Below are 13434 nucleotides of genomic sequence, written 5' to 3'. Positions count from 1 at the left end.
GGCAACAAGAGTTAGGACGTCCAACCCTTAGGGTGCCGCCTGGATGCCCCCTCCCCACTTCTTCTCTAGACTTTGGAACTGGTCTCCCTCCAGCCTTGCTGCCCAATTCACCTCCTTCCAGCATCTAGAAATCTTTTTAAGCTGTAGATTGGATCCGGCTACTTCTGTTAACGAAACATCAGTGCCCCTCGCGTCTTCAAGATTAAGCTCAAGCTCCTTAGCCTGGGATTCCAGGCTTACATCAAACCTTACCTCTCCCCTGCCAGGGCCCTGCTTTATGCTCCAGCCACGCCACACCATTGCCAGGTGCCCCTGGCACCATGCTATTCCACACCACATCTTTGCCCATGCGTGTCCTCAGCCTGGCATTCCTTCTTTTTTCCTCGTCAATCTCAGCCACCTGAAAACTTCCTAAAACCTCCTCCATTTGAAAGCTAGTCCTGATCCCCCAAGCACAGCTGATGAGTCTCCCTTACCCAACCTCGGGAGCCGGCACAGACTCTCCCTGTACTGTACATGTCCTCTGATCCTCACCAATATTTTCCTGGCTCCTCCCTCACTAGACAGGACAGGGACCATGTCCAGTGCATGGAAGTCTCTAGAGCAGTGGTTCTCAACCTTCTGGCCCTTTAAATACAGTTCCTCATGTTATGACCCAACCATAAAATTATTTTCATTGCTACTTCATAACTGTAATGTTGCTACTGTTATGAATCGTAATGTAAATATCTTATATGCAGGATGGTCTTAGGCGACCCCTGTGAAAGGGTCGTTCGACCGCCAAAGGGGTCGCGACCCACAGGTTGAGAACCACTGCTCTAGAGCCTGGTACAATGTATTACTTAAATCAGTGGATGGCCAAATAAACAAATGAACTGGTAAAATAGGTTCCAATAATTTTGATGATGTCCATATCCTCATATAATCTCAAGGCCCATCAACTGTCCCACAAAATCCCATTCTACCCACTGACCTCTCTTGAGCCTTCCATTCAGATGCCAGCCCCAAAGAAACAGAGCCCGAGCTAAGCTGCGGATAACCTGAGCTCACAGTGGGCATCCTGGTCCCCCTTCCAAGAGCCCAAAGGACCTAAGGGAGGTTCGTGGGGAGGGTGGCAGCAGCTCACAGGCCAGAGTGCAGCTGGCTGCCACGCCACACTCTGCAGTTACTACTGCGGCTGACTGGGCACTCTGCCAGGGCTGGGGTGAAGAGGCGGCTGACCTCAGGCCTGGGAATGCTGTCCCGCTGACCGGGCATCACCAAGTCATGCCAAACCAGACATTTGATCCACTGAACCTCTCTGGGCATTATACCAGGCAGCCCATGTTGTTGGCCACATCACTCACTCATCAAGGCCCTTCCTGCCATTAATCCAGAAAGACAGACCACTAGACATCAGAGAAATGCAGCCATTCAAAGCACCAAAAGCACCGTGTAAAGGCTCAGACACCTCAGGGCTGAGCTGGGCTCATGTGGAGGCACAAAAGAAGGTCAGCTTGGCTCAGTCCAAAAGAAGGTTACCACCTCAGCATGACTCAGCACATTCTGGGGTTTCTGGTCGTGTCCTCCAGCTTACCAGTGACACACTGCAGGGGGTACAGTCTGTCTTTACCCCCCTGAGTCACAAGATGAGGAAGGAAAACAACTGGACCACCCAGGAAGCATCCACACTCCAAAATCTCCAAGACAATTGTTTTTGGAACAAGTAAAAGATGTCAGTGTTTTCAATTCATCCTAAGATCCAAATGCATTCCTTCTTTCATCTAACACCCAGGTCTAGTAAACAAACATTAGAGTTTCCAAACAGGGCTGGCCAAACCTGGCTCCTGAGCCAACACTGACCATTCCATACCCATGGTGGACACCAATAATCGATCACAGCACTCTTTTCACTAAGCTTTGGGAGCAGCCTGAGGTAGCCACTCCCAATTGGTTGTTTGGTACAGAAGATGAAACCTATTTGCTACCCTTGATATGACACTTAAGCCAGAGTGAATATGGCCTAATTCTACCCAACTCCTAAGCAGCAAACACACTCAGCCTCTCATTCTTAGCTCTGAGCGGAAACCAGTTGTCTCAGTTACACAGCTGCTGGCCTCATGATGTCGTAACCCATGACCTGCTGCAATGTTGCAGGTGCTTTCACAAATACTGCCCACATCATGGCCATGCACAGCTCCTGGGAGCCCGGCCCTAGCGTGCCCCCAGGACTCTGCCAGCCACCTCGGGAATGTGGAGGCCACCCTCCCAGCCCAGCCTGGATTTCAGAAAGCCAGCTCTCCCCTCATAGTAGATGCTTCCAGGGTAAGATAAAATAGCCAGCTCCCAGAAGGCGGGGAGGGGCAGGCACAGGCCTGAACTCAGAGCAGACCTGGATTTATGGACTGACTATGGGGCCAGAGAACAGGTGATTGCGTCACAGCACAGGGGTCAAGGCCATCTCTGTCCAGACAGCACATTAACCCCAGAGAGACAAGGAACCCTGAGGATGGGCTCTGGTATGTAACACAGCCCCATAAGGACTCTCCCACATTGTGGCTATAGAGCAGCTGGTTGGCCCAGGAATACCCACTGGGCCCCGCCTCAGAAACCAACAGTGTGGGAACCAGTGCTGTCAGCAAGGCCACCTCGGCCCCAGGCAACAGGAAGCAGTCAGACCCAGAGCATATGCGTCCAGAGGGCAGGACTGCATTGAGCTTGGACACTCATCTGGGCCTGTGCTGGACATGTGGGTGCATCTGGGCAGGGCTGAGAGGAGCTGACAGAGACACGGAGGCACCCATCTGTATGAACACCCAGGTTCACAGAGAAGGAACAAATGGTGCTTGGAGGTGAAAATGCCAGGTAGGTGGTGTCTACGTACATCCATTCGCCTCTGTCTGGAAATCCCCAAACACTTCCAGAAGCCTCACAGCCCAGGAGCTGAAGCCAAACTCTCATTTCTTAAGGATCCCATCCAAGTGGGAGTCCATGCCAGACTCCATGATGCTTAACAGACAGGACCCTGAGGCTTCCCCAGATGGAGCCTTCCGTCTCCCATTGCTGAGTGCTGCCCACCTGAGCTGGGCTTTCCCAGAGGATCCACATCCTCCCTGAGCCCACCTACAAGAAGTGACTCTTGTTCAACAGCAAATGCCCCATGCTTAGCACTACTCCCTTGCTTCACTGTATATTAGTTAAATGGAAGAAAATGGAAAAGCCAGAAACTGAGATCATTTACCACCTGAGTCCAGGCCAAGCCCTCTCATCCACTCTAGAGAGAGGCAGAGGGGGAGTACATACTTTTCTTTAAATACACTTGATTCCAAAGGAAGCAAAATCTGGAACTCTCAAGTCCAAAGAGGTCTTAACAGTCTTTTCTCTCCGTGATGAATTTAATACATCCTCTACCTTAAAAATAACCTGGCCTCCACTGATGACCAATGAACAGGTCATGCCTATTTTCCAAGGTAGAGGACACATTTCAACAGATGCACAACATGGGTATCACGTACCATCTGGGGCATGATGGCCTGACACACAGAAGGCAGCACGCTGGTCTTCCTTCTGCACAAACGCATCACCTGCTCTGGCCAAGGAAGGCCACCCAAGGGCACCGGCCCCAGACCGACTCAGGGCATCCCTGTGGGCTAGAAGAGCGATGGGAAGGGGTCTGAACCCCGGCCCAGAAACACACCTTTCTCACATTATAGAAGTCTCGGTGGGGGTTACTCTTCAACTCTTTGAACTCAGACATCTCATTTAACATCTCGTGAAGGCTGAACTTGGATTCCAGAAAGTTCAGTCGCCGGTGACAATATGTTTTCCTGCAGGTTGGAAAGGGAGAGAAACCATAGTTGAGAAGTCTCATCGAGCTCTCCGGTTTGGAGACCTCCAGGGTCTGCAGGGACCCACCCTCAAGTGGAAGGTCAGGATGGCGCAGGGAGGGAGGAGGTCCCAGCTCTCTACAGACCCAGCTGAAGGAGCTATGTACCCACATCCCTGTGCCCTGAAGTAAATGAGCAGCTGATACAGGGCAGTGGCGCTGACTCTGCAGCCTCATACAGGTTCTTTGACTTCTAGCTCTGTGCTTAGGCAACGGCTCTTGAGCATCTATTTCCCAGGAACAAGTAAGACGCTGGTAATGCCCAAGATTAACGGGAGGGTGAAACGGGTTTATGCATGTGAAGTGGATGCTCAATAAAGTCTCCCTCCTTGACTGCTTCCTTTTCTTTTCCTCCCATCTATCCTCAGCCGCCTTTAATTCTTTGAAAGGAGTTTAACTTCTTCCTAGGAGATTGGTAATACAGTCAAACTCTCAGGCGTGACCTGCCCATCTTGGCCAGCTCCCAACCCCGAGACCCAAGGACCTCTCAGCTCGGAGGTTTCATTGTGGGCAGATGAGGAATGTAGAGATGTCTGTTACTAGGACAGAAATCTCTGCTCTGACTGATGCCCCCACCAGCTGGCAAAAAAGCCATTGGGGAGAATGGGGGAGTCCCCTGCTCAAGGCCAGCTGCCAGCCCACACCTAGCCTGGATGCCTGGCCACGCGCCTGTGCCCACAGCCACACAGAACCTTCAGCCACAGTTCATGCCACATGCTTCCTTGTGCCCGCCCCCACAAACAGCAGCTCCTTTAGCATCCAATCACTCAGACTTTCATAAAGAGCGGCTGTGGCCCCTGGAACAGCATGGTCATCTGCCAGTCAAGATGAGCCCCAGAGAGGAGTGCAGGAGTGTATCGGGTCACCAGGGATTTCAAAGATCACCTTGAGGAGGAAACTGGTCTAAAAACTGTGAACAACGCACTGCCCTGGGGCGGGGGGAAGGTCATTATCGCTGGCCCCAGGACAGATCATTGTATCTGGGGACCTCAACACCTGGGGCCCTTCCTGTAAGCCTGCAGAAAAGGGGTGGAACCATATCTGCAAGACAAAGACCCCAGAAGGTTATAAAAGGTGAAGCCCTCTTCGTGTTTCTTCACTCTGATTTGGAAATTATTCCCGGAGTCCACTAGTGTTAATAAACGGGGTCCCTCCCTTTCTCTAGGAAGTGTGCCTGGTATTTCTTTGGTCTTCTGTAACAACCTCACACAGTCCCTCTCCCCAGTAGGATTCACCTTAACAGCCTCCCAGACAGGATGGCCACTGAGCACACACCCTCAGCCGCTTTCCCTCAAAGCTCCTCCCTTTGGCTGAAGTGAGCCTTCCAGGAACTGTCCCTCCCCTCTTCCAGGTCTTATCTGCCCTCAGATCAGGGAGGAGCAAGACCCACCTGCCCATCCCCCTCGGGCCCACTCTCCTCCCTTGGAGACTGGCCTCACACTCATTCCCAGTAAAACCCAAAAGGCAGGGCAAGAAAGAAGTTCCTCAGTGGTGACCAGCACCCTCTCCCTCCCCGAGACCCCTAGTCCTGCCTGGGCACACCCAGCACAGCCACCCAGGGTCCAGTCATGCTGCACTTCCATTGCTGATTAGCTTAAGTGCTCACCAAGAAGTGAGGGGCCAAAGTCAAGAAGACAACTGCCTGCCAGGTTAACAAGAGCCAAGCCCACAAGCATCATGGGGGTTGTGGCACAGGGTTCCCAGGCTCCCTGCACTCTCCCCTCCAGAAACACAGAAAACCCAGCACCTGAAGCAACAGCCTTGACCGCTCCTCGACCATCTACAGGAATGCCCTGGGCTGGTGACTGTGCAAGGCAGTCATCATGCCTGGGAGCAGAGTGATAGCCATCCTAAGGTGCACAGGTGGCCACCAGCAAACAGGAGCTCCACACCTACGCATGCAGGACAGGAAATACCAACTCTAATACGCCAGCCTGTGATGGAAAACTGTTGCAGAAACCCACAGGGCACGGGGTAGAGGGAAACCACTCTCTTTCTGGGGTGGTTTAAGTGTGAGAATACCCAGAGCACAGGGGTGACCTAGATGGCTTTTCCCAGCCCCCTCCCTACAGAATAGCACCCACGCCAGAGAGGCAGACTGGGGGGCAGCTGGCTTACGTGGGGCCATCAGTGATGAGGGCCAGGATGTGGCTCATGTCCACTGTGTAGGTCTCCAGGTCGGGGTAGGGCAGGCTGTGGGGCTCCTGGCACTCCAGCATCTTCTCGTCGTCGTACACGAAGAGGATGCCCCCCTGCATGCGGACCAGGTAGCCCAGGTTGGGGGGAGCATCATCTATACGGTAAGGGTCTTCCTGGGGCAGTGGGAGAGGGTGGAATTCTGCAAAACAGGATTGAGCGATGGCAAAGTGCCCTTGACCTCATGAGCTCACGTGGGCTCCAAAGGCACATTCTCAGTGAGGCTTGTTCTGGTCATCCCATACAAAAACCACTACCCCCACCCCCACCCCGCCCACCCTGGCATCTCACACCCTCTTTCCCGCTTGACTTTGTTTCCTTAGCACCTATGACTATGTAAAATAAGTTCACTTAGTTATCCTGGGTGGTATATGTTTGTCTGGTTCGTTTCTGCATCCCCATTTCCTAGAATAATCCCTGGTACGTGGCTGGCAAGTTTTTAAAATTTAACTGAAATGAGCTGAAGACTCCTGGGCACTTCAGCGCCACCAGGTGCACTGAAAAGGGCAGCTGTGTCCTCTCCTAATAAGACAGCACCTGGGACTGCCCCGAGAGCACAGCTATCCCTGTCCTCCCACAGCTTCCTGGGTCCAGGGCAGCTGAGGGGTTAAGGTGCCCCCCACCCCCAGAGGAGCACAGAATAAGGCTGGTCTCCCACAGAGCAAGGAATGCCAGCCGCTATGGGTTGAGTTGGGCCATGGTGGGCAGGAAGCTATTCCTGGCTATTGCCCAGCTATGAGACACGAGCAAACCACTTTACCTCTGATCCTGTCTGCTCATCTGAGGATGACACACCCTGCCTTCACAGCTCACTGTGAGGGCTGCAAGAGTGGGTATAGGAAAATGCTTTGTAAATAGCAATGCCCAACATGTAAATTACTGGGCATTATTCTCATAATGTCTTTTCCTGACTCTTGCTAAGCTCTGTCTCTGGCCAAGGAACAGGTTATGCTTCACAGCAGTGGAACTGGGGGCTTCTGCTCTGCTCAGAGTCCCTGAGATGTGCCAGTGGCCTGTGAGATGCCAGCAGTACGAAGGCCTGGGTGAAGCCACAGCCCCCACCCAGTACACTCATGCCAGGACCCCTGGGCGCTCTGCTTTGTAGAAAGTACAAATTTGACAGTCATTCCTGCCGGCCTTTGCCAAAAATGGGGCAGGTGTGATCAACTTCCCTCAGACAAACAGGGAAATGGGTGCGAAGGGCTGAGATTTACCCAGGGCCCCTGGTGGTAACAGATACTCAAAGTCCAGGTCTCAGAGCTTCAAGGAGGCCAGAAATGGCACCAACTACACCCAGGGAGCAGCCTGGGTCATGGGCACTGGCACAGACCATCAGGCCCTTACTGGATCCCACCCCCCCCCGCCACCACCACCCCCACCAACTTTCAATATCGAGGTTTCCTGTGGTGCTCATTCATCTCACAGCCTCTACTGCTCCTGGGTCCTTCCCCGGCCGAACAGAGCCCCCCAGAAATGATCCTGCCCTCGCCAACCTCCCAAACCCACAGCGTAAACCAGCTTCCATTTACTGAACACTCACTGGGTGCCAGGACTGCACTCACTGCCTCACATTCATTCCTTCATGCAATCCTCTCAGCAGGCCCAGGTGACAGGTACTATTAGTATTCCCATTTTACAGACTGAGAAACTGAGGTTTGGAGAAATCTTTGCCCAAAAAAGTGGCAGAGCTTAGATCAGACTACAGGTAGGTTTGACCCCCGAGCCTACCTCCCCTATCCCAGAACATGCCTCCTATAACTTACCTTCACCCCCGCCCCCCCACACACACACACTAATTTGGCATTTAATGTCTGATCATGTTTTTTAAAATACCCCACATGACTGCCTGTCTCCCTGGAAAACTCCCAAGGTCCAGACTTTCATCTCTCTCCTAACTTCCACAGCTCAGTTCTGTGGGGGGTGAAGCCAGCACCCTGCCCTTACAACACCATCCGGGGGAAACAGATCCAGCTAGTAAAAAGTCCTGGCCAACTCCTGGACCATGCCCACTTGGAACCCCACCTGCAGCCACAGCACCGTACCTGGGAAGCCCTCCCCCGGAGAGGCTGCATCCACCCGTGAATGGCCCAAGTACTGGGCTGTGGTCCGTGGGAAACGGTGATAGGCAAGCCGGGCATATTTCTCCCGGATCATCAGGGCCTTGGCCAGGCTCTTGGCGGCCTGCTCATAGTCCTCCACGGTGATCTGCAGAGGAAGGTGTGCAGGAAGAGTTGGTGTAGCCGGCCTGAGACCACTGTCCTTAGCAAGACCTGCTGCACGGCTGGCCCTTGCTGGCAGCTGGGAACCGGGTTTCGGGAGCATTCCCACCATTCCCTGACTTGTAAGAGTGGTTCATTGTGCTGCTTGCACAAACAGGGTTATGCTGAACACCTGATTTCCTTCTGGGAGTCTGGAATGGGGGGATGTGCTATGCAGGTGTGAGACCAGCCTCAATAAAAGCCTTGGGCACTGAGTCTCTCATGAGCTTCCGTGATAGATGACACTTCACACGTGTTGCCACCCTCTGAATTAAGTGTGCTGCGGTGACTCCGCTGGGAGGCGACCTCCCCTAGCCTCTGCCCCGGGGACCTGCCCCGGGGACCTGCCCCTGGGCTGGTTTTGCTCTGTATCTTTTCGCTGTCATGAATCCTAGTCAGAGTACAGCTGCGTGCTGAGCCCCAGGAGTCCTAGCAAACCCCTGACCTGGGACAGTCTCCTGGACCCACACAGGAGGAGAGTTAGTAGGGAGGCAGGTACTCCGCCGGCACACCCCCAGCCAGCCTCCAGTGCTGCTGATTAAAGCACAAGCCTGCGGCCGCACCCAGCACACAGAGGCAACGCCTGGACCGTGTCCCTCACGAGGGTGAGCGTCTTCGCTGTCAGCTGATGGGTCCTTTGGAGGCAATAATAAAAACATCTGCCTGCTCACTCCGCTGCTTTGCCGCCCCCAGGCTCTCACCCAAATTCACCAGCCACAAGCATGTAGGGACCGATCTCGTGTGCTAGACCCTCTCCATAGATTTCATTGGGTCCTCACTGCAACCTGTTTTACAAATGGGGGAACCGAGGCCCAGCAAGGATAAATCACGCACCAGGAAGTCACAACATCAAACTGCAGAGCCTGATCTGACTGATTCCCAAAGCCCAGGGATGTTCTGCATTCCCAGAGCTGCCTCCTGTTGAAAGACGAATGAGATAAACTCCCACCTCATCAGTCTTAGCCAGTTTGGGAAGGATGTGTGGGGCAGAATCTGAATGCGCTCGGGAGATGAGCAGCTAAACTGTCATAACAGCGGATATGTGACAGAGCAAAGGGCGCACGAGATGCGGGTGAGAGGAGCGTGGAGGGCTGAGGCCTGAAAGTGTCCTCCTCTGCTTTAATGAAAAAATCACTTTAGTTTTGAAACATTTTAAACATACAAACAAGCACTGGCAGACACCCAGAGCTAACAATTTCAGTATTTTTTCACCATGGTTTCGGATCTCTTATAGGTTTGAATAAATAAATCATCACAGATGCAGCTAAAATTCCCCCTCTCCCCCTTCTCTCCTCCCCTGGCTCAGTCCTCAGAGGACCAAAACTGGCATATCTTTTCCACGCATGTTTTTATCCTTTTACTAAATGGTACTCCTTGCTTTTGGCTAAGGAAGTAGCTTTCCCTTTCCTGACTCCAAGTGTCCCCAGGAAGGTGTGTCAATTCCATTTTAGCCCTTCCAGGTGGCTTCTGAGAGCAGCAGGAATAAATAAGTGAGCAGACACAACGCCTTAGCCAGCGGTTCTCAACCTGTGGGTCGCGACCCCTTTGGGGGTCGAACGACCCTTTCACAGGGGTCGCCTAAGACCATCCTGCATATCAGATATTTACATTACGATTCATAACAGTAGCAACATTACAGTTATGAAGTAGCAACGAAAATAATTTTATGGTTGGGTCACAGCATGAGGAACTGTATTTAAAGGGCCAGAAGGTTGAGAACCACTGCCTTAGACAAAGGCAAACATGCTGTCTGCAAAACCAATGGACCCAGCACAGCCAGGGGCTCAGGCCACAGCTGAAGATGTCCAAGGGGGTACTCAGGGGACCAGGAAACACCAGCCAACTTGTAGGCACCGCAGGCCTCATGTCTGACAGCAGACCCATGGGGGCCAAGGAGATCTGCAAGGTCAGCCTGCCTGACATAGACTTGTAGCTCTCTGGGACCAACTGCCCATAGGCTCCATGCCCTATGACATGCCAGCCAGGAGACTGACTGAAAGAAGCTAGTTAATGCCCCAGGCAAGTGGTCGGCAAACTCATTAGTCAACAGAGCCAAATATCAACAGTACAATTGAAATTTCTTTTGAGAGCCAAATTTTTTAAACTTAAACTATATAGGTAGGTACATTGTTATTAACTAATTAGGGTACTCCTAAGGCTTAGAAAGAGCCACACTCACGGGGCCAAAGAGCCGCATGTGGCTCGCGAGCCGCAGTTTGCCGACCATGGCCCCCGGCCAATGTCCTCCCATTCAGCTAGCTGTCAGCCCACCTCGACTCTCCCTTTCCACTGCTCTGCCCAAAGGCCATCGGCTGGGGGGACATAGGACAGGAAGCTGCGTCTTCAGACAAGGCCTGCATTGCTTCCAATCAACCAAAATTCCCATCCATGGGCACATGAGTAAGATAGCATACATCGCACAGTGGAAAACTATGCGTTAGTAAAAAAGAGCAAGGATGCCCTAGCTGGTTTGGCTCAGTGGATAGAGTGTTGGCCTGCGGACTGAAGGGTCCCAGATTTGATTCCGGTCAAGGGCACATGCCTGGGTTGCGGACTCGATCCCCAGTAGGGGGTGTTCAGGAGGCAGCTGATCAATGATTCTCTCTCATCATTGATGTTTCTATCTTTCTCTCCCTCTCCTTTCCTCTCTGAAATCAATAAAAATGTACTTTGAAAAAATAAAATGACAATTTGCAGGTGTTTGGAATGTTTGCACTGTTGCTGGTAGCAACTTTAAGATAATTTTTTTAAAAAAAGAACAAGGAAGTTCTTTAATGATATGGCATTATCTCCAAGAGGTACTGTTAAGTGAAAAAAAGCTAGGCTCAGTTATATTAAGTGTATAGTAAACTACCGTTTGTGTACAAATAAACGAACCATGTGTATATAATTAATTGCAGGTACACCGGCCAGGTATGTGAGAACACACAAGAAATCAAGCCAAGGGCTGCCTCTGAGAAAGGGAACTGGGTGCTGGAGAACTATATAATTTGGGTGTGTTTTTTTATATTTTGTACCATATGCAAGGATTCTCTATTGCCCCCAAAATAATATATGTTGTTATGGCTAGGGGGAAATGTGTAAGAAGAGTCGTAAGCCACTTTGCTTTCTCTGGTATAGTATATATTCTAAAACTACCGTGAAAAAGGAAAGAGAAAGAGAATAACACGGTCAAGTAGTAGGCACAAGTAGTAGGTTGAGGGCCAGGGAGACAGAACCAAACTTAACCCCAGCACTAACTTCAGTGATATTTCTCTTTCTGAGTAAGCAATAAAAATGCATCCTCCTACCAGCTGAAATTAGCACATTTTCAGTGACTGAGTTAACTGACTTGGTGTGTACATCAGCTCATTCACTTCCTCATCAGCACCCTCTCTTCCTGGCTGGAGGGCTAACCTATATCTAAGGAAGCTGAGAGAGCCGAATCAGCAAACCAATCAACAACAGGACTTTGAATCCATTCAATATCTGGGAACACTAAAGGGACACCTTCCTCAATGGGCTTCAGGGCAGAGAACACAGGGAACTGATAGGCCAAGGGCACAGCATGTCAGCTCACAGCCCAGGCCCTCCTCACAGGAATGGACAGCACCCTAGACACCCATACCCCACAACCTCAGCCAGGACCTTCCTTTTCTAATTCCTATACCTCCTGCCCACTGCCAGACACCTACAGACTGGGCCAGGCTTCAGGGCTGGGCATAACCCAATGGCCCAACGGGCTCTGGCCTCTGCACAAGGCACATCCCACCCTCACGCAGCCCCCAGGGGATCCCACGGAGAGGGAGAGTAGGGCGAGTGGGAGACACCTTACCCCAGCACAGTAATCTCCGCTGATGGTTACCCGCTGGTACTCGGGCATGGCAAAAGGTGCTGGTGCAAGCTGGCAAGTGGCTCCAGGGGGCACAGGTGTTGCAGGAGACATGGCTGGAGTGGTTGTCGGGGGGCCCTTCCAATCTGGCTGCGTTGGCATTTGCAGAGACAGGGACTGGGACCGAATCATCTTGAAACTTTTCTTTCTAAAAGCCAAGCACAAGGAAAAGGGGGAGATGTCAGTAGCTAATTTGGGCAAGTGATAAAGAGTCTTGTTATACCCGTGGCAGGAGAGTTTTGCTCTGATTCATCACTGATGTTGGTCTTACTGTTAAGATCTAATTAGTTATGGTTTCCTCTTAAACACACCTGCGTAAGATACAAAACAGCCATCCAGACACCCATCGCTGTGGTCACTAAGAATGGTCATGGGCTGTTTGCTCTGTGAAGAAGAGGACAGACCATCCTGCAGGGGTCTAACCCCGAGGACAGAAGAGGACAATACCATGTCAACCAGCACGCTGTCTTCAGACAACCCAAAGTCTAAGTCCCAGTGTATGACAGTCTCAGGAAGGACTATGAGCAGGGTCACAGAGAGAAGTGACACTATTTCCCAGAGTTGGAAATCTGGAGCATTGGCGCCAGAAGACATCAAGACCAGGAACCAGTCACACCTCATTGTTTCATAAAAGTCAGGGACCCAGAGATAGAAAAGGGCTTACTCAAAGTCACAAGGCAAGGTGGCAGCTAGCCCTGGGCCTCCTCCCTCCCTGGTACCTGCTCCACCCTGTTACCCCGGCTGCTCCTTCCTCGAGGCTGCCATGAGCCTTCCTAGCTGCTTCTGCCTGGCAGGCACAGACCTGAGTCTATTATGGAAAACTGATTAATCAGCATCAATTTCAGGTCCCTCTGGACCCGTCACCTTGGCACCAATAGATGACTTTACAAACTCGTGGAGAAGTGGGCACAACAAGGTCAGTTTGAAATGCTACATCTCGCTCGCCCACCCGACGTGGCTCAGTGGTTGAGCATCAACCTATGAACCAGGAAGTCATGCCAGGGTTATGGGCTCAATCCCCAGTGTGGGGCATGCAGGAGGCAGCCGATCCATGATTCTCTCTCATCATTAATGTTTCTATCTCACTCTCACTCTCTGAAATCAATAAAAATATATTTTTTTAAATGCTACATCTCATGCCTATTTGCAATGCTGATTTGTGAATACTCACCTTCCTCATTAACTAAAATAGTAATGTTTCCAATGACAACATCCCAAGTCCTAGGATCCCAGGAAGGGAATTA

At 51.6% G+C, this 13434-nt stretch overlaps 1 protein-coding gene across 12 annotated transcripts in view; it reads right to left on the bottom strand.

The window, feature by feature from the left end:
• Window positions 1-13434, bottom strand: part of AMPD3 (adenosine monophosphate deaminase 3) — a 47595-nt gene that overhangs the window by 14813 nt on the left and 19348 nt on the right. For 11 of the 12 annotated variants that reach the window (XR_004970416.1, XR_004970415.1, XR_004970414.1 and 8 more), the window contains 4 exons: window positions 12134-12338; window positions 8104-8266; window positions 5984-6203; window positions 3677-3806 (listed from right to left, as the gene is read on the bottom strand). Coding sequence is in view for 9 of the 12 variants with exons in the window: in XM_036325369.1 (XP_036181262.1) it covers window positions 3677-3806; window positions 5984-6203; window positions 8104-8266; window positions 12134-12338 (718 nt within the window). In the remaining 3 variants the exon portion in view is untranslated. Of the gene's footprint in view, window positions 1-3676; window positions 3807-5983; window positions 6204-8103; window positions 8267-12133; window positions 12339-13361; window positions 13382-13434 lie in introns of those variants that run through there. The other variant, XM_036325372.1, reaches the window with a different exon arrangement.

This window comes from Myotis myotis, unplaced genomic scaffold, assembly GCF_014108235.1.
Source record: "Myotis myotis isolate mMyoMyo1 unplaced genomic scaffold, mMyoMyo1.p scaffold_m19_p_10, whole genome shotgun sequence".
NCBI classification, from domain to species: Eukaryota; Metazoa; Chordata; class Mammalia; order Chiroptera; family Vespertilionidae; genus Myotis; species Myotis myotis.
Note: the sequence above shows the minus strand (reverse complement) of the source record. Positions and strands in the feature narration are given on the sequence as shown.